Source organism: Leuciscus leuciscus (genome assembly GCF_965113295.1).
Source record: "Leuciscus leuciscus genome assembly, chromosome: 19".
Lineage (NCBI taxonomy): Eukaryota > Metazoa > Chordata > Actinopteri > Cypriniformes > Leuciscidae > Leuciscus > Leuciscus leuciscus.
In genome coordinates this window covers 19,699,864-19,723,752 of record NC_138743.1, presented here as the reverse complement: position 1 = coordinate 19,723,752, position 23,889 = coordinate 19,699,864, and the positions used below count along the sequence as shown (strand labels likewise).

At 41.0% G+C, this 23,889-nt stretch overlaps 1 protein-coding gene across 1 annotated transcript; it reads left to right on the top strand.

The window, feature by feature from the left end:
* The first annotated feature begins 632 nt into the window (after nucleotides 1–632).
* Nucleotides 633–23,889, top strand: crip2l (cysteine-rich protein 2-like). The gene is made up of 8 exons (XM_082146738.1): nucleotides 633–843; nucleotides 6,842–6,936; nucleotides 19,687–19,744; nucleotides 20,014–20,139; nucleotides 21,642–21,710; nucleotides 21,857–21,951; nucleotides 23,267–23,324; nucleotides 23,414–23,889. Exons 1-8 carry the CDS (start codon nucleotides 801–803, stop codon nucleotides 23,476–23,478), a joined length of 609 nt encoding a protein of 202 aa, XP_082002864.1. The 5' UTR covers nucleotides 633–800; the 3' UTR covers nucleotides 23,479–23,889.

The following is a 23,889-nucleotide window of genomic DNA, read 5'->3' as shown; positions in this document are numbered from 1 at the left end:
CTGAAATGTTTTTTGGGGAACCCAAAATGCTTCTTTTGGAACCTTTATTTATAAGAGTGTGTCCTGCTACCCCTATATTACTATTTGGAAATTAAAAAATATATATTCAAGATGACAAAATGTAAGGCAAAAGTCTAAAATATATTACTGATACATAAAATAATACACCTCACCATATAATAAAGGATAAGCAGCCGTTACCTGCTATTGGATTTGGAATCAGCACATTGATTTAAGAACATTGACAAAGAAAAAGGGTTTAAATTACATTTAATTATTCAGTAGAAATATTAAATAATTTAGTACGTCTCAGTCATAGCTGCATGAGACCTCAATTTCAAAATTGTAAACATCTTAAACGAGATAGTCTGTATTTACTTACAGTTTAAATTTGTGGTGGTGTTGTATTGGTTGATCAATAGCCTTTTCACTCAAGGCTGTTCACATAAAAAAAAAATGAAAAGGTATTCATCCAGTTTTGTTTTAAATATTAATATTTGTAAATTAATATTTACATTATATAATATTTTATATAATTTCCATTATGTCTGTGCTGTATAGCTCTTCAGACAGAGGGGGAAAGAGCAGACATCAGTAGTTTAATAAAATGAAGGGTGAGCACATTCACTAGCCCCCTGACGTCATCGAGGGAGGATCCGCGCTCGCCCTGGCAATGTTGAAATAGAGGATGCGCTCGCGCTTCAAGCATCGCTAAGAACGAAGAGTCGCATTTACTGTGTCAGATCTAAATTAAAGAGAACTTGCTCATATCAAAAGGAAACCCTAGCTCTGCAAGGAACATGGCATCAAAATGTCCCAAATGTGACAAAACTGTTTATTTTGGTAAGTCGCCAATTTTGCTTCCTTTTCAAAATCCCATGAATTAAACAATGCACACGCTGTCTGCAACGTAGATGTCATGATGTAGTGTGAATTTAGCCTACTTCCATTCTCATTTATCGTGGTATGCGTTTATAACTAACGTCTACAAACCACACAGTGTGGGCTTGATAATTAACTGTCTAATCACGAGTGCACGATATTCTTACTAAATTAATTACGTTTTATGATTAAGATTTGTACACCTGATTACAGACGCTGCAGCTAACAAAACTATTTGATCTGCTGAGATTTGAGATACAATGAATATCGAAGTGGTGCAGTGAAATAAATACCATGGAAATCACCAATATGAACGAGAGAGAGAGAGCTTTTGGTTATTACTGATTTAATAATGCATGACGCATGAAATGCAAAATCGGGATGAATGAAAGTATATAACTGTGTATTAGGCTACATGACTCTTAGAGCTCAGAATCCCATAGTTTATATTATTTAGTTAAAACGAGTGACTAAACAATAGGTAAATATAATAATCAGGTGGATTTTCAATGTAAAACTCAGATTCATATTCGTTATGTACTAGGCTGAATACCTTTTCATTTTTAAATGTGATCAGATATGAGTGAAATAATTATCATCAGCCAATACAACACCACCACAAATTGAAGTGCATAACCAGATTGAACATTCAGTTTTAATCTGGTTTGACCCATTTAATGCGGTTAACACTTTCTACACTCTTCTGTCCAGTCTATACATTATTTATAGGCCTTTACTTTCCTTTCATTCTCAAAAAGCCTCCTGTGAATGTAGTGTGTGCCACATTTTGATTTATTGGACCATGTTAAACAGTGCTCTTCTTTTTTTCTTCCTCTTTATCTTCTCTGGTTGAATAGATGGACATTTCTTTTAAACTGCAGGTGTCATTTGGCATTTGTGCCTATGTGTAATTAGTCATTAAATTAATTTATTATTTATCATTAACAGCTGTTGGCTAGAATAATTTTTTGTAAAACTCCCTACAAGGTTTCATTTTTATACTAAAACATACTCTCACTATAAATGAACAGCATTAGTTTTGAGCAACACACCATGACGCTCAACTTGGTATTAAGATGCGTTTTGGTCGATCGGATCACAAGTACACTGAAAAAAAAATTTCGTTGAATTTAATCCATTTTTTTTTTATGGTAAGTGGTTGCACACAATTGATTTTAGCTACATTTAAACAAATGCATTAAGTTGAACTAAAATTGATTAAGTTCAACTTAATACATTTGTTTAAATGTAGCTAAAATAAATTGTGTGCAACCAATTACCATATTTTTTTTAAATTAAATTCAAGAATAATTTTTTTTCAGTGTAGACGAGGGAGACACAAACCTGTTTACACCTGGTGTTTTAATCCATCTCTTTTGTCCTCTTTCGTCCACATTCGACCGGATTGCTTTCATAGTGTAGACACTCGTGTGGTCAAATGCGTTCAAGCAGCCACAAAAGACCATCTACTCTCTGCCTTCTGAGATAATGTGTAAACATTACGGGAAGCGTACTAGCCAGACGGGACTTAAACTTTTTCGGTTTGGTTGGAAGACGAAAAACGTACCAAGCACAATGTTCTCTCACCATTCCTGATTTCTAACACACACTCACAGCGTTCGGCGTGGTCTTAGCGGCTGTCAGAGCAGAAACTAAAACTGCTGCTCTTCTTTTGTTTTTCTGCTTCGTGTTCATATGTAAATTGTGCAACCTTATTTAGTCCATTAGATTGAAAGATCTGGAAAAAAAAAAACATACATTTACCCGCCCATAGACCCTCCCCTCAAAGAAATCAGGACAGAAGTGGTTGAAAGTGGACAAAAGAGACGGATTAAAACACCAGGTGTAAACGGGAATGTGTCTCCCTCGTCTAGTTGAGATCTGATCGACCAAAACGCATCTTAAAGTCCCCCTGTAGTCAATTGTATCCCTTAAAACTCATCTTTGATCACCAAAATGACATATTGAAAAAAAAAAAATTGTCCGTGCTAATATCATGCTGAGTCTGAGCTGACTCCATCCCACTGAGAACTATAGCCTAATAATTAACAAGTGAGAATCTACTTTGTCTCTGGCTGCTACTAGCTCTCATGAGACTTGAACAGCTGAGTAGTGTGACCTGGAAAAAGCATTCCTATTAAATTGAATACCACATAAAGTCTTTAAGTACTCAACCTGGCACACGGCTACTTTTAAATGGCTTTCAGTGGAGGAACACCCTTTTTGCCCACATAATTGAGCAGTTATGCCATAAGGCTATTGCTGAAGCGAACCACTTCTTTATCCTCTGATGTGTGCAGGACTTTTTCTCTTCAATCAGTATTTAGTAAACAGTATTTTTTCCTTAAGAGTTAGTTCACCCAAAAAAATAAATGTATCTCATTAATAACCCTGTGAGACCTTCGTTCATCTTTGAAACACAAAATGAAGATCTTTTTGACGAAATCCGAGAGCTTTCTGTCCCTCCATAGACAACAACGTCATAACCACTTTCAAGTCCCAGAAATGTAATAAAGACATTGTTAAAATAGTCCATGTGACTAAAGTGGTTCAACCTTAATGTTATGAAGCGACAAGAATACTTTTTGTGTGCAAAAAAAAGAAAACGACTTTATTCAACAATTTCTTCTCTTCCCTGTCAGACTCTGACGCTGAAGTTGAACCACTGTAGTCACATGGACTATTTTAACGATGTCTTTACTTCCTTTATGGGCCTTGAAAGTGGTTATGACGTTGCTGTCTATAGGGGAGTCAGAAAGCTAAAAATATTCACAGGTTTGGAACAACATGAGGGTAAGTAATTAATGACAACATTTTCATTTAGGGTGAACTAACCCTTTAAAGACACCATGAAATCAAAATTGACAATTCTTGTTTTTCATGCAGTATTTATTTATAAATTATTTATCCATGCACATGATTATCACATAAATTATCCTATTTTTTATTTTTTCATGTACTCTCGTAATATTTAATCAAAATAACATCCCCTCCCTCTTCTCTTATCTGATGATGTGTTTACTGACGTGAGGGCGGGGCAACCTGATGTCACTCACATGAGATCGTCCAATAGCAAACCACAATCATCCAATGATCCAATCTTGTCCTATTTGTCAAGATCAAGTCACGATCTTTTTTTTTCTTGTTCGATTTCACTCGTTTCACTCGAATATACGTCACAATAGGCAGGGACGGATTATGGCGATGATATGCCCTGGGCACAGATGTCTCAAAGGCCCCCCTTCACTACATTTGTCGACGGCGCTGGAATTCGTGCTCGGCTCGCGCTTCTGTGAACATAAAGCCCATCTACTGTGATTTGATTGGTCACTTGGTCAGGTGTTTGAGAGTGCTAAAGCAGCTCAGATGAGAAGGTCGGTTATCGTTATCGTCGCGACTTTTAAAAAAGCTGGAGATTGTTGGTAGCTTTGAGCGTCTCTTGCTTCTTTTTCCTTTTTTTTCCCCTTTCTTTTCATTGATCCACTCGGTTGCAGTTTTAAACTCATTTTTGTTTTGTTTTTCGAGTAACTGTCTTCTACGCGTGACTTTATATTATGCAATGATTTTCACACGCCTCTAGATGTCCCTCTCAACAGCGCAGCAATACATAAAAATTATTTATTTGATTTATTTACCAGTTAATCCTTTGCAACTGCAAAAAATAATCACAATATTCAACACAATTTTACTGAAAAAATAAATAAATAATTATTATTATTTGAAAAGAATATACATTTTACAGGGCCCCCTGCTGGCCCAGTGCCCTGGGCAAGTGCCCAGTAGGCCCGTGCGTTAATCCGTGCCTGACAATAGGAAAGAAAATACAATCGTGTCTTGTTTCATGACGACTTTTAAGTTATTCGATTATTTAGATTATTAGATCTAAAACTCTTTTTCAGTTTTGTTTCTAAAGTGTTTGTGACCTCTGCAACTATTCTGTCAGACTGAAATTTGCCATGCATACCCTCACTGTGGAAATAGCTAATTTGATACTCAGGTTAAGTGGACATCATGCAACCATTAAGCAGAACAGCAAATTTAGAGACAAGGACTACTGTCTGTTCAATTCTCTGCACATTTGTCTGCACCACAAAAACATTGAGTTTTTCAACCTGCTCATTTCTTGCAGATACGATTGAAGACAGAAAGTGAAATTGCATGCATTTAGCATGAAATGGAGATCAAAAGGCAAAAATAAATGCTGAAAAACAATGTTATTAAAAAAACAACAATATTAAATTAATAATATATTATAATAAATAAATATATTTCCATTTTAGCTAGTTGCCTAGAAACAACACTACATGGCAATGGAAGATGCCAAACTGCTACATGCCAGAAAGTAGAAGTTTTTAATAATATAATTTAATCTAAATTTCACTTAAAATTTTGATATGTATACTCTCTATATTGACTGTGTCCATATCCACTGCATTCCATTCAATTTGATGCATTTAATTATATACTGTACGCATTACACATTTAGGGTCTTGTGCTCACCAAACCTGCATTTGATTGATCAAAAAATACAGTAAAAACAGCAGAGGTGTCAAAACAGTATGTAAAATAACTGTTTTCCAATTTAATATGTTTTAAAATGTCATTATTCCTGTTGGCAAAGCTGAATTTTCAGCATCATTGCTCCAGTCTTTAGTGTCGCATGATCCTTCAGAAATCATTCTGATATGCTGACTTGATGCTCAAGAAACATTTCTTATTATTATCAACGTTGAAAATGTGCCTTTCACATGGTGTACCATGCCAGATTATTATTAATTTTTTTTTTAAAGACAATTATTCACTCGAATATAGTGTAAGAAAAGAAACCCTTTTTATTGGTTTATCCAAAGTCGTCCCTTCTTTATTAGCTGTTTTATTGTGTTATATGCATCTCCTGCTTGCAAAGTGAAGAAAATGGATTTGTTACCCTGAGGCAACATCCTGTAATAGAACACATAAAAATAAACATACTTCCCCAAACATCCCTGAATAGATTTCACAAAGTTTGACCTAAAATGTTATTGTGCTGTTCTTCAGTCTTGACTCACACTGACGTGATGTGATGTCTGCTCTGTGAAGAACGGCTCATGAGGGTGTTCTGTGCTCCCTCAGGCATGTGCCTGGAATATACTGGCCTCGATATGAAGGGGTCAGGTTTGATAAGACCTTCACTCATCCACATATCCCTGATGTAATCTATGAGACAGTAAACAGATGGACATTAGGCATATTCATAATATTTCTTATTGGACTCACTTACACGCATTAAAGTCGGCATGAAAAAGAAACTGCGATAGTCTTTTCTTCCATGTTGTGACGTATATTCGAGTGAAACGGATTCACGAACAAGACAAAAAAAGTTCGGGATATGATTTTATGCATTGGGAATTGATTGGACAGTTTTGGTTTGCTATTGGTCAACCTCATGCGAGTGACAGGTTGTCCCGCCCTCGCGCCGGTAAACATCAGAGAAGAGAAGAGATGTCACTGCAAGAAGGAGGGGAAGGTACTTCTATGAAAGAGTACAAGTGCACATGAAATGTAAAAAAAAAAATATGTGCACAAATAATTTTTTTATAATAAACACTGCAATATTCCATTAAAAAAATAAGAATTGTCAATTTTGATTTCATGGTGACTTTAATACGTGCAACATAACTAACTGTGTGTTATCTAAATAAATCTGTATGTGGTTCATATCCTTTTTTTGTTTTTCTAATGAGACACAGTCTCAAACAAGACTCAAACCACCATTTCATAGACGCTTTTATCTTTGCAGTCACCATTACTGTAAGAGTCTCTACAAAATAATTTCAGCTCAATTGTTATAATGAATATAGTTGCTTCAGTGGAGAGAGTTAACACTTTTATCCAAAGAGCCTCTTAAACCATCATTTAAATGTACATCTTCAAACGAATGATGATCTGTAAAGGGGATAAATCTTTTTGTGTTTTGTAGCGGAGAAAGTGACATCTCTGGGGAAAGACTGGCACAAATTCTGTCTGAAGTGTGAACGCTGTAACAAGACCCTGAATCCAGGAGGACATGCAGAGGTGAGAGTAAGGCAGCTAAAAACTGAGAAAAAGAAAGTGCTGAAGAAGATAAAAACCCATTAAAAAATAAACCCATCCCCCCTTTTCCTTCCTGTATATGAATATTGGTTTACAGTCTGAAAATGTATACAATTAAGTAATATGACATGAGCAAGAGTGCTGTTCCAAATATCAACACAATAACAAAAATGCAAAAAACATGAAAACGTACTCGGTTACTAATGTAACCTCGGTTCTCTCTAGAAGAGGGAACGAGTACTTGCGTAAGATATCTTACGCTAGGGGCAAACCTCTTTTCCTCGAGATATTGAAGCCAAAAATTATCCTTAATTTTGCAATAATGTAAAACGCATTGCAGCAGCATGCAGACATGGGCGAGACAGCTCGCGCGCCCATTGGCTGCTCTGCGGCAACTGCACCAGCCTATCGCGCCCATTACGTCATGTCCCGCCGAAATCGGGTGGGGCCAGGGCTATAAATACGGCCCAGAGAGGCTGGTTTGGTCAGTTTTTCATCGCTGAAGCGAATCAGAACATGACGCATGCACGGCAAGATACGCAAGTACTCGTTCCCTCTTCTAGAGAGAACCGAGGTTACATTAGTAACCGAGTACGTTCTCTTACGAGAGGTCTCTCGTACTTGCGTAAGATATCTTACGCTAGGGGAACACAATGTAAAACGCTGTGCGTGCTTGAGACATAACACTAAAGTCCCAAGGGCAGGTGCCCGGGGCTCATACAGTGCCTAATCACAAGGGACTCACAGAGAATCCGGGAAGAGGGGCTAGAATAGCATCATTCCTGTAATATGGAGCTCTGATAAGAGCATGTTATATCAAGTGTTCCACACAGCCAGGGCGAACTCGGCCTGGACTGGTAAATATGGGGGACTTACGCACTGCCCACAGAAGAATACAGACGATCCGTGATCGACGCTCTAGCAGTTTCAGCATCCCGAGCCAATAGCATCGGGCGGGCAATACTGAAAAATTAAACCGAGAGCAACCTAGCTTGCAAAGCGGGAACCTCGAGGTTATAAAACCGTATAAATGTAGACGGGGAGGCCCAGCCTGCCGCCATACAGATATCTTGCAAGGCAATCCCACTGGACCAAGCCCACGACGAGGCCATGCCTCTTGTGGAGTGCGCTTTGACACCTATCGGGCATTGCAGGCCCCTGGATGTGTAAGCTAGCGCTATAGCATCAACTATCCATCTGGATAGACTCTGTTTTGACGCAGCTAGTCCCTTAGAACGTCCGCTGAACAAAACAAAGAGCTGCTCTGTCTGTCTGAAAACAGATGAGCGAGACACATAGGCCCTTAACGCCCTGACCGGGCAAAGGAAGCCTGCGTCCCCTTCCTCTTCAGATACCGGCAGGGCCGACAGGGAGATCACCTGTGCCCTAAACGGTGTATTGAGGGATTTAGGAACATATCCGTGCTTTGGTTTGAGTATGACTCTCGAGTCATTCGGCCCAAACTCCATACACGTCGCGCTCACTGAGAGCGCTTGCAAATCCCCTATGCGCTTCACTGAAGCGAGAGCCAGAAGAAACACTGTTTTGAAAGACAAGAGTTTCAGGTCTATTGACTGTATTGGCTCGAATGGGGCACCTTTCATGGCTTCCAGAACCGTGGAAAGGTCCCAAACGGGAACTGAGGGAGGTCTGGGAGGGTTCAGCCTCTTAGCTCCTCTAAGGAAGCGAATGACCAGATCGTTCCTTCCTAATGACTGGCCAAGCGGTGGTTCAGCGAACGCTGCTATGGCCGCCACATAAACTTTGAGCGTGGATGGGGTTCTGCCCTTATCCAGAAGCTCTTGTAAAAAGGAGAGAACCTCCGGCACCCCACAGCGTGAGGGTGAAGTGCCACTCGCTGTACACCAGCTAGTGAACACAGACCATTTTGAGGAATAGAGCCGCCTCGTAGATGGAGCTCTAGCCTGCGTGATCGTGTTTAACACTCCCGCTGGGAGGTTAACGGGTACCCGTTGATGGCCCACACATGTAGGGACCAAAGCTCCGGGCGAGGATGCCAGATCGAGCCGTTCGCCTGCGAGAGGAGATCCCTCCTCACCGGTATCGGCCACGGGGCGGTACTCGTCAGCTGCATCAGGACTGGAAACCAGACTTGGTTTGTCCAAAATGGGGCGACGAGTAGCACTGGGCATCCGCTCTCCCTGATTCGCTCTAACACCTGGGGTAGGAGCGTGACAGGGGGAAACGCATAGAGCGGGCAGCGGGGCCAGACGTGAGCCAGCGCATCCCTGCTCTTGGAGAAGAATTCCTGACAATGAGCGTTCTCTTGAGACTATTTCCGCTCTGCCAAATGTCCTCCATAGCATTTTGACTGTCTGTGGATGTAAAGACCATTCTCCTGTCGGCAGATTGCTACTGGACAGTCTGTCTGGTCCCACATTCAGATGGCCGGGCACATGCGCTGCCCTGAGCGAGCGCAGATTGTGCTGAGCCCAGACCAGGAGGCGTTCCGTCAGCCTGTGAAGGATTCTGGATCTGATACCTCCTTGGTGATTTATATAAGCCACCACTGACATGTTGTCCGAACGGACCAAGACGTGGTGTCTTTTTATCTGGGGACAAAAGCGCCTCAGCGCGTTGTCGACTGCCATCATTTCCAGGCAGTTTATATGCAGAAGCTTTTCCCGTTCCGACCACTGGCCGAATAACGGTCTGCCCTCGAGCAGCGCTCCCCATCCCGAGGTTGAGGCGTCCGTAGACACCACCTTCACACTCGAGGAAGTCCCCAGGCTTACACCTGACCGGTACCAGTCGGTCACTGTCCAAGGTTTCAGAGCTGCGACGCATTTCTGATCGACCTTGAGGCGCGCGAGACCGGAGGTCCAAGCTCTGCGCGGCGCGCTTTCAACCAATACTGCAGCGGGCGCATGCGAAGCAGACCCAGCTTAAGCACTGAGGATGCTGAAGCCATGAGACCCAGCATCCTTTGAAACTTTTTGAGCGGGACTAAAGCGCCGTGGCGAAAAATCTCTGTCATGCGCTGAATACTTAGTCTGCGCTGCGGCGACAGCTGTGCTGTCATAGACAGCGAGTCCAGATCTGTGCCCAGAAAAGATACTTTCTGACTGGGAGACAGTGAACTCTTTGCCCAATTGACTGTGAGACCTAAATTCTCGAGGTGATCGAGTAATATGGTCCGGTGTTCTATGAGCTCCGACTGTGATCGAGCTAGAACCAGCCAATCGTCCAAATAATTCAGCACTCGTATGCCTCGGAGCCTGAGGGGTGCGAGCGCTGCATCCATGCACATCGTGAATACGCGAGGTGCCAGGGATAGGCCGAATGGCAGGACTGTGTACTGATATGCCTGGCCCTCGAAGGCGAATCTCAAAAATCGCCTGTGACGTGACACTATTTGTATTTGAAAATAAGCGTCTTTCAGATCTATCGACATGAACCAGTCCCCTTGGCAAATTTGCGAGAGGATTTTCTTGGTCGTGAGCATTCTGAACCGTCGTTTCAGAAGTGCTTTGTTTAGTCGTCTTAGATCTAAAATGGGTCTGAGACCCCCGTCTCTTTTTTTTTTTTTTTTTTTTGGGTACCAGAAAATATCTGCTGTACATGCCCCCTTCGCTCTGAGCTTGTGATAGGGGTTCTATAGCCCCTTTGCTCAGTAACTTCGCTATTTCGGCCCGAAGTAGGTGTGCTACTTCCTTTTTCACCGCAGTATCGATTCGCGCCGCTTTGCATTGCGGGCGTCGACCGAACTGTAGCGAATAGCCTCTTTCTATAATGTCTAGCACCCACTTCGAAACCCCGGGTAGCCTTGCCCATGCGTTTGCACGAATGGCTAGGGGTTGAATGCGAAGCGCGCTCTGGTCGCTCAGCGACAGAGGGGCTTCAGTGTGCTGCAACATAAGCGTCGCGCTTATGACATTTGAGGCAGGTTGACTCCTCTGCGGTGGTCAACCGAAAGGGGGAGGGCTGGGCGAGTCCCGTAAGACCTGTCATGTCTATGTGTGAATGTGGGCGTGGGCGTGGGATAGCGGGCACATTTACAACACTGAGAGCATTGTCTGCCTGAGCAGAGCGAATGCATGTTGGTTTCGTTTTACAGAAACCTTGAGACATGCAGAACGTAGTGTTTGTGGGCACTGGGCAGTGGGCACATTTACCACATTTAATGCGCAATCGATCTGGGTCGATTTCATGTGCGCGAGCCCTGTGCGACGGGCTGTGTTTCTGTGTAGGAATGAGCACTGGGCAGTGGGCATTTTGTTTATACTCATAACACCATCGGCCGTTGCCGGAACACCAGAAAATACACTCTATGGGATTTATCTGGGTAGCCGTAAAGCGGCGTTTGTGTGCAGGCAAGCGGGCTGTGGCGCCCACTTGTTTACTGCAAAATACACTGGAACAGTCGCATTTACTGGAACTGAACGAGCGAGAAGTTGCCATAGAAACAGAGAGCATCAACATGCTGGCGTTTGTTTGCAGGTGTGCGTGTATTACAATAGACTCGTCCACTGCAATATTGACATTTCCAGAGAAATGTGTGAGAATGGAGGTAGTGACGCACTGAAACCATAGAAACGGTGCTTGGGTGCAGGCGAGCGGGTTGTACAACGCGCTCGTTGGCTGCAAAAATACACATCTGCAGTCGCCTTTTCAGGGAACTGACAGAGTGAAGCATTGGAGGCATAATTAATCTGCCGTTAGACCGAGATTCGAACCCCGGTCTCTCGTGTGAAAAACCAAAGATTCCGCCACTGAGCCACAGGGGGGAACACAAAGACTTTCAGATGCACGAGCATATAAGAGCGTCAACATGTTTTCTTCGGCGTTTGCTTGCTGGCGCTGCAATATTTATATTTCCAGTCGCCTGATCAGGGAACTGAGAAATGTGTGAGAAAATTCAGGTCAGTCCAGCCTTGGCGGGACTAAAACGCTATTTTCTCCTTTCGCTGGTGATTGACGCGTGAATGGGGCGCAGAGGCAGGGTAGCTTTCTTGTACGTAAAGAAAAAACTAACCCCGACCGTCCGCTTCCAGCCTCCCCTGTGAACGGCGCATTTTGCGCGGCTCGAACAGAGGGAGAGAGAAGGTATCATTCTCCAAGCAGGCAAGGCAAGCGGGCGCACCGGCGAGCTTTGCGGGTTGGGGGGGAAAGGGGCGTCTTGAAAAAGACGCCCGGCTCTTTTAGTGCAATGAGAGTGTGTGTCGCGGCGGCGAACACACACACACAAAACACAGTAGCAGAGAAAAGGATATGTACGCCGGAAAGCGTCAGCAGAAACGGCGACTGAAGGAGGCGAGATGTCGACCAGCAGCTTCAGATGCACTAATCCCGCTGGGTGCTTGACTCAGACGGCGCGGCTTCCTCTCAGGATCCAGCGATGCGAAGGCCCGCTGAAGAGATGAAAAACTGACCAAACCAGCCTCTCTGGGCCGTATTTATAGCCCTGGCCCCACCCGATTTCGGCGGGACATGACGTAATGGGCGCGATAGGCTGGTGCAGTTGCCGCAGAGCAGCCAATGGGCGCGCGAGCTGTCTCGCCCATGTCTGCATGCTGCTGCAATGCGTTTTACATTATTGCAAAATTAAGGATAATTTTTGGCTTCAATATCTCGAGGAAAAGAGGTTTTCCCCTAGCGTAAGATATCTTACGCAAGTACGAGAGACCTCTCGTAAGAGAACTCTCTGACAGTAGGTGGCTGTTATAGAAAAGCAGAAATATAGAGGCCATCCCGGTTGCTGTGGTCCACAAAACAGTGCTGTGCGACTTTCTGTTTCTAACCTGCTTGTTGGGGGGAAAAGCCAAATAGTATTTACATGTTTTCAAACAGCCATTCAGATTTTTGTATTAGCAATGCTGTTAATCACACAAAACCAAGAGTTCAAGAGACAAGAGAGCCGGTTCTGGACTCTTCCTCTCCTCTCTCTCCCTCACTGTTGCTTAGCAAAATAGTCTGTTCGTAAGTTTTATGTAGCAGAAGCAGATGAAGAGTTTGGTTCCAAAACGCCATAAATGGCATTTAAAAAAAAAAGGGGGTTCCCTCAAAAATCAGAATTGTATAGGGACGGTATTGAAAAGAATTTTTTTTATTTTACGTAAAATGCGATATCCGCCATGTTTTCTCCCTTTCTTTCCAAACTGCGACAAACGCCAGTCTCCCTTCTCTGCAGAATGCAATAAATCCGCTCAACCAATCACAGCGCACCATTCCACGCGCTTTGAATACACCCGGCATCCTAGTTTTCCTTATCTACTGTGTACTTTTTGATCAACAAACAAACAAAATTTTTTATTATTTTGACGGCATTGATGAACCTGTGGTGGTTTCTGCGGTTGGGAAGAAACGTAAGCCATCGAAATCTAATCATTTACGTGAGGAGATTAAGAAGATGAGGCACTCGGGAGTAGGAAAAATGCCTGCTGTTGCTTGTTCTCACACGACAGCATCAAACTTCTGTCACACTGACAGGTTGACCCCAGGGGATCTTTTGAAAAACTTTCAATTGTTTTACACAAAGTCAATGAAAACCGAGCAGGACCAAGCCATTTTACAGCTGATCGCTGTCAAAAAAGTTCAGGAGGTATTTCCAAGCTATGGCTGATTGAATGTATATTTAGTCCAGTGCCTGCAAATAAGATTAGTATTGACCGAGTTCTGAGGCTCTCATATGTGGATCAACTTACTTTGTTGTGTATTTTCAACAGTTTCAATATGAAAAATTACTTTTATATTGATTCAATGGATTAACTGCATTTTGAAAAAAAAAGTGTCATGAATTTATTGAATTTTGGGGGAAAAAATAGAAATTTTTATGATAAATCTTTGAAAATCTAAATCTGGATTTGAATTTTTTATGTTATTATAACCTAAAGATGCTATGTGAAAGTTTGAAACAGAAAATAGTGGTTTTCATCTTGCCACTTTCTTGGTAAAGAAAACACATTTTTACTCAAATTAATCAAAATGGATTTATCGCGTTTTGGAACCAAACACTTCAGATTATCTTATTGGTATCACGTTAGGTGGTTATAATGAGCGCACGAAGATTACAAAGGAGTACAAAATAAACAGTATTTTAATAATAGTATTTAAGAGAGAACATGCAGGAGAACAGAGTAACATAACCACATTATTCAAAGACGACAAGGAACACAGAACTGAAGACTAAGGACTTAAATACACAAGAAGTGGTAATTAATGAACTGAACAGAAACAGGTGCGTAATTAATTAGGAACTATGTTAACTAATAGGGGACACAGGCAGGCAGACAGGCAAACAGGAAAAGCCAAAACAGCATGATAATAAAACAGAAATAAACAGACCATTACGGTTATATGAGCTTCCCCTTCCGGCACGTCCTCACGCCGAGGATAGTTTAAACTGATGAGAGAGGGAGGGCGGAGACTCTGGAGGAGGACGAGGGGCTGGCAAAGGGCAGGAGACAAGAGGAGATGGTGGTGGGAGAAATCAAGGCAGCAATGATGGTGGGAGGAGCCAGGGAGGAGAGGAGAGCAGGTGGGAACCGAGACCACAGCCAGGACGAAGGCCCACGGCAAGGAGTTGGAAGAGGGAGAAGCCATGATGGAGATTTGGCAGGTGGAGGGACGACAGATGGAGACAGAGCCGAAAGAGGTGGAGACCCAGGCAGAGCCGATGAGACCTGACTTCACCAATGGACCAGGAGACCAAGGCGTAGTCACAGTGACAGGCATCTGAGGTGTAACCAGGGTGCCAGAGGACTGAGATGGAGCCGGTGGGACTGAGGACCAAGGTGGAGCCGGAGGAAAAGCAGAGCCTGGCGGAGCCAAATGAGTGGAGGGATAAAGTACAGCTGAAGGCCCAGAAGTTCGTGGCACAGGCGGAGTAATAACTGACCAAGGCAGAGCTAGAGGGATGAGGGAGCCCGGTGGAGCCGTAAGGACAACGGTTCTAGGTGGAGCCTATGGAGGGAGGAGCCAAGGTGAAGTCAACTGGTCGACAAGCTGAGGTAGAGTGACAGGCTTGGCGGCTGGAGGCAGAGCCAGGTGATCCTCTTGCCAAAGCAGAGCTGGAGACCGGAAGATCCCATGCAGATCCACACAGCAGAGTGGGATGGGAGTAGGAGCCGAGGGACTGAAGGGAAACAGCGGAGGCGGGGCAGAGGAACTGGCTGTCATTAGTAGAGGAGGTGGGAGGGGAGGCTAGGCAGGATTACTGGAGATCCAGGAGACTTGGAGCTGGGTGGAACCAGTGGAGACACAGGAGACTTGGAGCTGAGCGAAACTAGTGGAGATGGGAGACTACAGGGATAATCCTTTTCCAAATTCTCATCAAAAATTACAGAGGCTAGCGGGAGTGTGGGCAGGGCTGTCTGTTTTAGATAATGATGCAGATAATTCACTGATTATAACACACTGGGTCTCATTCACTAAGCATGTGTACGCACAAATTTGTGCATGAGATCTGCACACAAAAGTTTTCACAAACAAATCATTCACCAAAAACGTTCATACTAAAATGTATTCTAAATTTACAAAAAATGTAGGGACAACTGTGTCAAGGACGTATAGTTCTGGAGCGGGCTCAGGGGTTTGAGCGGGCTCAGGGGCTGGAGCCGGATCTGGCGCTACTTTCTCGGGAGCGGGCTCTGGCGCAGCGGACTCTGGCACGGGCTCTGGCACAATGTCCTTAGGAGCGGGCCTTGGCAGAGCGTCCTCTGGTGCGGGCTCTCTTACTGGAACGAATTCTGAGATTTCACTCATGGGAACAGACGTGGGAATTTCTCTCACTGGAACGGACGTGGGAATTTCTCTTACTGGAACAGACACGGGAATTTCTCTCACTGGAACGGACAGAGGGAAAGATTTCATCTGAGCCACCCGGATGGAGATAATAGAAGGATCCGCCACTTTCACTGCTAGGTCAGCGCTGTTCGAAACCATCTTCTGGGCTCGAGGGAAGACTGGAGGAATGGGTAGGATAATACCGATGTTGAGGGATGTGGAGGGTTCAGTCGCAGAATTGGGGTAAGCTGGAGCACCCAAATATTTTTGGGATGGGACTTGATGATCTTTTATATTGTCCTCTCTAATTTCATCAACCACGAAATCAGAACCAGATGACCTAATTAATATAATCAACCAAGGCTAGGCTACATTGCATTTACTGGTAGAAAGAAATTGAAATAAATCGCCATGCAGTCCCAGGCACTGTGTTTAGAATCGCAATAGCTCACCAGATGGGAATATTCCACAAACTCCTCCACGATGGTGTAGAGGAGATGGTTCTCAGCCCGTCTTCTTCTCTCCGCCAGATCCATCTTTGAGTCTTGTTTGGGGTCTTGGATTCTATCACGGTTTGATGGCTGTAGTGAAGCTCACGGCCGTGAAGATTATCAGAGCAAATTCTTTAATAAATAAATCCAAATGGCACTGGTAAACTCAAGGAACAGATATCACAACAACATAAATATAAAACAGTCCAAGACAAGGAGCAGACTGAAACTGGGGGCTTAAATACATGAGGGTAAATACTTCAGGGTAAACAAAGGAGGCTGATGAGTTCATTGACGAGGGACTGGTGAATAAGATGAACTAATGAAACAGAAAAGCAAACAGAATGTGAACAGAATGAAAACACAAACAGAGCATAATCCCTGACAGCCTTATAATTGTGTTAAGTTATATTTCATTTTAACACATTTATAATTATATTATATTATATTATATTATTTCTATATAAAATTATATAATAAAATATATGAATAATACAATTTAATTTCATATTAAATATATTTCATCATATACAGTGAAAGAGTAGGAAAAGCTGCGTTATAGCTTCAGCTGCGAGTTTTCTCTGAATAACGCAGATATACACATAATGTGCAGCTGACTAATGAAAGGTCTGTATAAAAGTTGTTTATTGTGTTTGAACTGGTTTTGAGAATGACACAATTGACATTGTGCACGTCTGCAGAGAGCCCCATGTTGACAAGAGTGACGAAAGGCTGTAAAGGAAAGGTTGTGCGGAAAGCCCTTGTATGGAAATTGTTTGGGCATCTTTTATTTTCAGCTAACTTTTATTCACGTGCATACTCGCATGTTGTGAATTAGGCTAAATTCTCATGTGCGTACGAATGAGAAATAATTCATGCAATTATTAGTGAATGAGACCCACTGTTATCAGCGGTGCAAAGAGCCTTAGTTCTGCGAAAATATCATCCCCCTTTTGAAAAATTTGCACTTGTAGTGTACCTCATTTCTTAAAAGACCATATTTCAAAGACAATAGCTATACTATGGCCTTAGTGCTTTTAGACTTTCTATTGGTATCACATGTACGGTACTCAAATGGTTTCAGTCTTTCCTGTCTAATAGAAATTTCTGTTAGTACAGATGTTCAATCATCCTTGGCGACTCTCCTCGTCTGTGGTGTACCCCAGGGATCGATTATGGATCAGTTATGAGTAGATTTGGGGTGTCGTACCACTGCTATGCGGACGACACCCAACTCTACATACCTATAACACACAATTATAATTCTGCATATAAGAGATTGGAAGTCTTCACAAACTGATATTGTGGCTCACTAACAATGTTATGCTACTTAATGTTAAAACCCAAATTATCCATTTCGGGCCAAAAGAGTATTCTGATGATAACTTGATCATAGGCACCCTCACGCCGTACCTTACATCTGACGTTAAAAAGATTTAGGAGTTTACCTAGATAGTAGTCTTAAATTAGACAAATAAATTAGCACTTGCTTTTAGCATCTTCGTCGTTTAGCCAATGTTAAGCAGGGATAGTTTTGAAACTGTTATTCACACCTTTATTTCAACACGACTTGTTTACTGTAATTCATTGTATGTCGGGTTACCTCTCTCCTCCATCTCTCATCTCCCAGTGGTCTCAAATGCGTCTGCCTGTCTGCTCACTGGAAGCCGCAAACGAGATCATGTCACACCAATTTTACGCTCTCTGCACTGGCTGCAAGTCCAATACCGAATTGATTTTAAAATTCTATTATTTGTTTAAAAAGCTCTCAACAATCTAGCCCCTAAATACCTTCCCGGCTTAATTGTTACTCACAACTCATCCAGATCACTTAGATCACGAAGTCATCATCTCCTGTCTCCCACAGATCAAGCCAGTGCCTTCACAGTGGCTGAACAACCTACCACTACCTGTTAGAACAGCTCCCTGTGTCAGCCGAACTCAAATCCATGTCCAAATCCATGTCCCTTTCTTCTGTGCTTTTAATATTTTGTAACTTTTATGTATTTATTGTTTATTGATGTGCATGTGTTCTGAAATGAAGAGGCAAAGCCTGGGTGGTAGTGGCGCAGTGGATAAGACACATGCCTTTGGTGTGAGAGACCCGGGTTCGAATCCACTGTGAGACACCAATGTGTCCCTGAGCAAGACACTTAACCCCTAATTGCTCCAGAGGCGTGCGACCTCTGACATATATAGCAATTGTAAGTCGCTTTGGATGAAAAGCGTCAGCTAAATGAATAAATGTAAAATGTAAATGTAAGTCCTCCGTTTTTATACACACACATATAGATAGATAGATAGATAGATAGATAGATAGATAGATAGATGAATTAAAATTATATATATTTATATATATACAATTTTAATTCATGTTGTTGTCATGTCTATTCACATTGTACTGGTTAAATATCACTTTACGTAACATAACGATTTTTTTTTTACATTAGCAATCTAATTAATGTTCTGTTAATTAAAACCAAGTATAAATCTAATCAATTTAGTGTTTTAAGTATTTTTACATTTATTCCAAAATAACGAATGGCAGTAACAATTTAAACAATATATTTTATTTGTGACCTGATGTTTAGCAGTTCTTTTTTACTAGTCAACTTATTTTTGGATCATCAGTAAACACTGTTTGTCACAGACACGAAGATGTATCTTTAATTTCACCACTTTCACACCCTCAGTCATAACTTTTTTACGTGACATGAAGCGGTGATATCTCAGTGGCTGAGCTGTTTACTTACTTTTTCCATTAGCCTTCCCATTAACACCATAATTTTGTTCAGTCAGACTTATTTGTGAACGCGGAACACACACGAAAACAAGAGGTGGGATTTATCAAGTGAATCAATCATAACTAATCATAACCAATCATAACGTTATAGAGGCATTGCGTCCTCTCACGTGACTTTTCCCCATTCATTCTTAATTACCCCCCACTAAACCCACCACATGCTTTAGAGGCTCTGTTAAAAGTCAATGGGCTCAGGGAAGGCAAGACACACGCAGTGTCCCACTGTAACTTTACCAGCTGTTGGACAGTGTTACTTTAAAAAAAAAGAAGTGATTTATACACTTATTAATATCGCATTTTGAAATATTTGCGTTGTTTTATTTTTGTAATATGGATTATTTTCTCATAAACATTTTTTGAGGAGGCACTGCCTCCATGGAGAAAATGGCAAGATGTACTTAAGTCCTACTTATGTGGGTCAAAAAACATAACACATTCATTTAATTGTAAATAAGATGCCATTAAGTGTCCAAAACATTCAGTTTGCACTTAAGGATGTAAGTATATTATTTCTGTAATAAGTATGTCTTTTTCACAAGGGCCGGTACAGTTGTTTGCTCTTTCGATGTTGAGAATATTTCATGCTCTAATCTTTGGACAGCATGAGTGTTAATTTTTGATGACGGCAGACAAGGATGGCAGGAACTGGATGCCTAATTAATCTCAGCGATGTGCTTTATCCACTGTTAACAGCATGATGGGAAACCATACTGCCACAAGCCATGCTATGCTGCCCTCTATGGACCAAAAGGTACAGTACATCTAATTAGTGTCTTGGATCCAACTATTCATAATTTGTGGGGCTTGTAGCAAGTAGGACACTCTCTCCTTTGATGCTACAGTTTCTTAATGAGACAGAGAGCCTGCACAGGAGCAGTTTCATCTCTTAAATCTCCGATCTTGAGATATGGATTAATGCTACATGAATTTAAAGCCCATGTTGAATTCTTACAGACTGAAATGTTTAAAAACCTCCCTTGTAACAGAATCAGAAAAGAAGCAACTGTCTTCTTTCTGTAGGTGTGAATATTGGTGGGGCGGGATCATATGTCTATGAAGCACCTGTCAACGATGATGCTGCCCCTGTTGCCATGGAAACCAAACCCAAGGCTGAAGAGAAAAAGGCTACCAGGGGTCCAGTGAAGGGTGGGTTTGTCTGAAATACTGGATATATTACTGTAGATCATAATACAGAAACTTAAGTTCATAGGTTTTTTATGGTGAATAATTTTATTAATCAAGTAATTAATGACAGAATTTTCATTTTTGGGTGAACTATCCCTTTAAAAGGTGTTTTTTTTTGTTTTTTGTTTTTTTACTAGTCTGAATCAGCATGTTATGAAAAGCCAAATAGCCCAAAATCTCTAAATGTTTTTGCCTGTAGTGTCTTGCCTTAAAGCCACAATATGTAACTTTTTTGCTTTAAAAATAGCAAAAATCACTATATCTATGTTATATATTTTTTTTAGTTGTGTACTTACATTATCCCGACTGTTTCCAACAACTTTCAAACCAGGAGAAATTTGTAATTTAATTCGAGAAACGTCCCGTTTCTTTATTTCCGTTTTGTCGCCGTCAATGGCGTCATATCCGCGTTGTCCCTGGTTTCCGCTCGTACTGCCATGGCAACCAGAGCTATGAACCAGAGCCCTCTACATAAAGTAACCAAAGTAACCAAGTAACCATATAACCAAAGCGACTGACGGTAGTTCGCAATTGGCACGCTGTTGTTGTTTCGTTCAAACATTATGGACCATGGCAAGCAGACTTTGGATACAAAAGGAGAACTAAAACGAGAATCAATATCAGCGCTGTGTTTTCGAGATGCCTAGAGCTCCCATAGACAGTATATAAACGAGAGCTCCACGTCCGAGACTTCGACCGCTTCTACATGTACTTTATTAAACAGGTGAGCACATTTACATAAAACTAATCAATGTTATATAGCTCAACATGATGAAATGTTAGAATATGATCTGTATGTTATTCTAATGTTGATCTAGCTTACTGCTAGTCTCATACAGACAAACTAACATACATTTCAACACATTCAAATGCAGTTTAGTGTGACAGTGTAATGTTAGACCAAGTGAAACAACGCTGCGTTACCTCACAAGTTTAATTTGTCTAATAAACTGACCTGTGACTGTGAGTAGTAATTCTGCACTCGCGTGTAACGTTAGTTCGGTAGAATGAAATGTCCATATTCCTTATGCGGGACTCGTGTGGAGCTGATAGCTGTCTCTTAGCAATCCTGAACTGCTTCATATCACAGTCATGATAAAAGCATCAATGTATTCAGTCATCCATAAACATTATTAGATCCATAGATTAGATCGGTCGGCTTGACGTTGACGACAAGATCCATAATTCTTAGCAAATGTTGCGTCATCAAACTACGCCTTTGTTATTGTAAATAGGTTAGCGACCCCTAGTGGCGAAAAATTCCATACTGTACGTTTAAAGAACACCCCAATAATGACCTAGCAATTTACATGGGAAAACCTACTTCTGCTGTGTTTCTTTAGAACAATATCAGTGGTGACATTGAATTCCGTATTGTATTGTCTTACATTTATAAGAAACAAATGTTTGTTATTTAAACTAATGCTATGTATAAGAATAATTATTCACCTAATTTCCTCCAGCTGCAAGTTTCAGTTCGTTCTCTGGTGAGCCGAACATCTGCCCAAGGTGCAACAAAACAGTATACTTTGGTAAGCGCTGACATTCAGACATTAAAGTTCACCAAAAATGGATTTGTGCAGGGACATGTGTGTTCAGCAGTGCCAGTACATACATTAGCATTTTGTTGTGGTCGACTGATGCTTACAGAAGGGCCTGTGTTTCCTGTGTGTTTCAGCTGAAAAGGTCAGTTCCCTGGGTAAAGACTGGCACAGACCCTGTCTGCGCTGTGAGAGGTGCAAGAAGACTCTGGCTCCTGGCAGCCATGCGGAGGTGAGTGACAGAAACACACTGCAGCTTTATTGCTGTGCTTTTAACCCTTAAAGGGATAGTTTTTTATATAACTTCGATTGTATTCGCCTGAAAGAAGAATGTCATATACACCTAGGATGACTTGAGGGTGAGTAAATCATGGGCTAATTTTCATTTTTGGGTGAACTATCCCTTTAAACGTATTCCTCAGGTCTTTATCGACCCGGGATGTCATTCACTACCCTCCCCCTCATTAATTTTTTTAAGTTGGACATAAGCATTCTTAGTATTCCACAATCTATTATAAACAATCTAAATAAAAAGAAAATAAATACAATTATAAAAGAAAGTCTGTTTTCTATTTTTTATAATTTTTGGTAAAAAAAAAAAGTGTATAGGGTCGCTAGCGACCCGAGGTATGTAATAGTGTAAGTATATATTTTTTCTGCGCAACAATAATTGAATCCCCGATGACTGAATAAGTGCAATTTACCTTTATTGTACACAGTGGCAATGTCTGATACACAATGATGAAGTGACATTTCACTCATAGTTACTGCAGGCAGAAAACAAAAGAATAGGAAGTATCATCAGCAAAACTTAAAATGACTCAGTGATTTACTGCAGAGCAAGTACTGAACACAATCAAATATTACTGTCACTGTCACTTGATGGTGAATCTGGTGAAGAAACTGTCAGCGATCAAAATATTGACTTTGAAGACATTGCAAATGATAGTTTTGTTAATATGGTTGAGATAGTGAAATTGAGCCAGATGCAGTATGAAGGAAAAAAGCATCTGCTCAAATTGAACCCTTCCACATTCCAAAAGATAATGAAATATCCTTTGTTTTATTATTTTGTAATTGTTCTTAAAATATTGTTATTGAGATTCATCCAAGTTAGATATAGATCCAGGTCGCTAAAGACCCAAATATGTAATAATGAGTGGAGGAACATTATGATAATTTAAGAATTATAAGAATTTCATTTATATTGTGTTTATGTTTTTATTTGATCAAAATTGTATTTAAAAAATATATTTCCTCATATATTTTTGGCCGTTTTCATATTTTCATTTTAAATAATTGTATATTGTGCAATATATATAAGCATTTGAAGGTTTTACTTGAATATATTTTCAATTTAAAAAACATATTTCCCTGCACCATGCCGTTTGTTTTTAGCATATATTTGAAATTTAATTTCGTCAGATTAAAATCTGTATGGGTTGCGTGGAAGTGTATATGTCCTATTGCAGCTCAGATTTAAACTGAAATGAAATGTGAAAACAATATTATTTAATAGTGTACATGGGTTCTGTTTTAAACTACAGCACGATGGCCAGCCCTACTGCCATAAACCCTGTTATGCTGTTCTTTTTGGGCCAAAAGGTACATTTTCCAATTTAATATATATATTAAATAATATATTTATGCTCATCATGATACGAGCATGATGTTTTCTCCCTGTTTTTGTTCAGGAGTTAATACCGGAGGTGTTGGCAGTTACATATACGAGGACCCAAACACTGAAAGCCAGTCCTAAGAACCACGAGCACACCAGCAGTATTAGCAACCTTAGATTCGAGCCTTTCGTCTTCTTCCTTTTAATCTACAGAGTGCCACTTACATACTAATTCTACTCAAAATTAGCTAGTATTACTAATTACTAACAGAAATATGTGTTTAGCCTTTTTGCTGTATTTATGTATGTTTTTTTTATATATTAAGAATGTAGTAGATAAAGATATTGTTTTTGTTTTGTTTTTGGACTGTGACGTTAAATTACAGTTTTAGTTAGTTTAGAATAAAATGTTTTTGTTATTAGTTCTAACAATGATTAGTTGTGTAGCATTTTAGCACACGTATTTATTATACATTACTGACACAAACTTTGCACTTAAGATATGTTCATGTATTAAAAAAAATTTGTATTTGTAATTAAAAAATATTGATA

What these genes read in the sequence shown, in the direction of transcription:
- crip2l (XM_082146738.1), top strand. Translation starts at nt 801, where the DNA reads ATGGCATCAAAATGTCCCAAATGTGACAAAACTGTTTATTTTG. An exon ending in ATCCAGGAGGACATGCAGAG is followed by an intron (nt 6,937 to 19,686) that starts GTGAGAGTAAGG and finishes CACTGTTAACAG; the next exon opens with CATGATGGGAAACCATACTG. An exon ending in CAACAAAACAGTATACTTTG is followed by an intron (nt 21,711 to 21,856) that starts GTAAGCGCTGAC and finishes TGTGTGTTTCAG; the next exon opens with CTGAAAAGGTCAGTTCCCTG.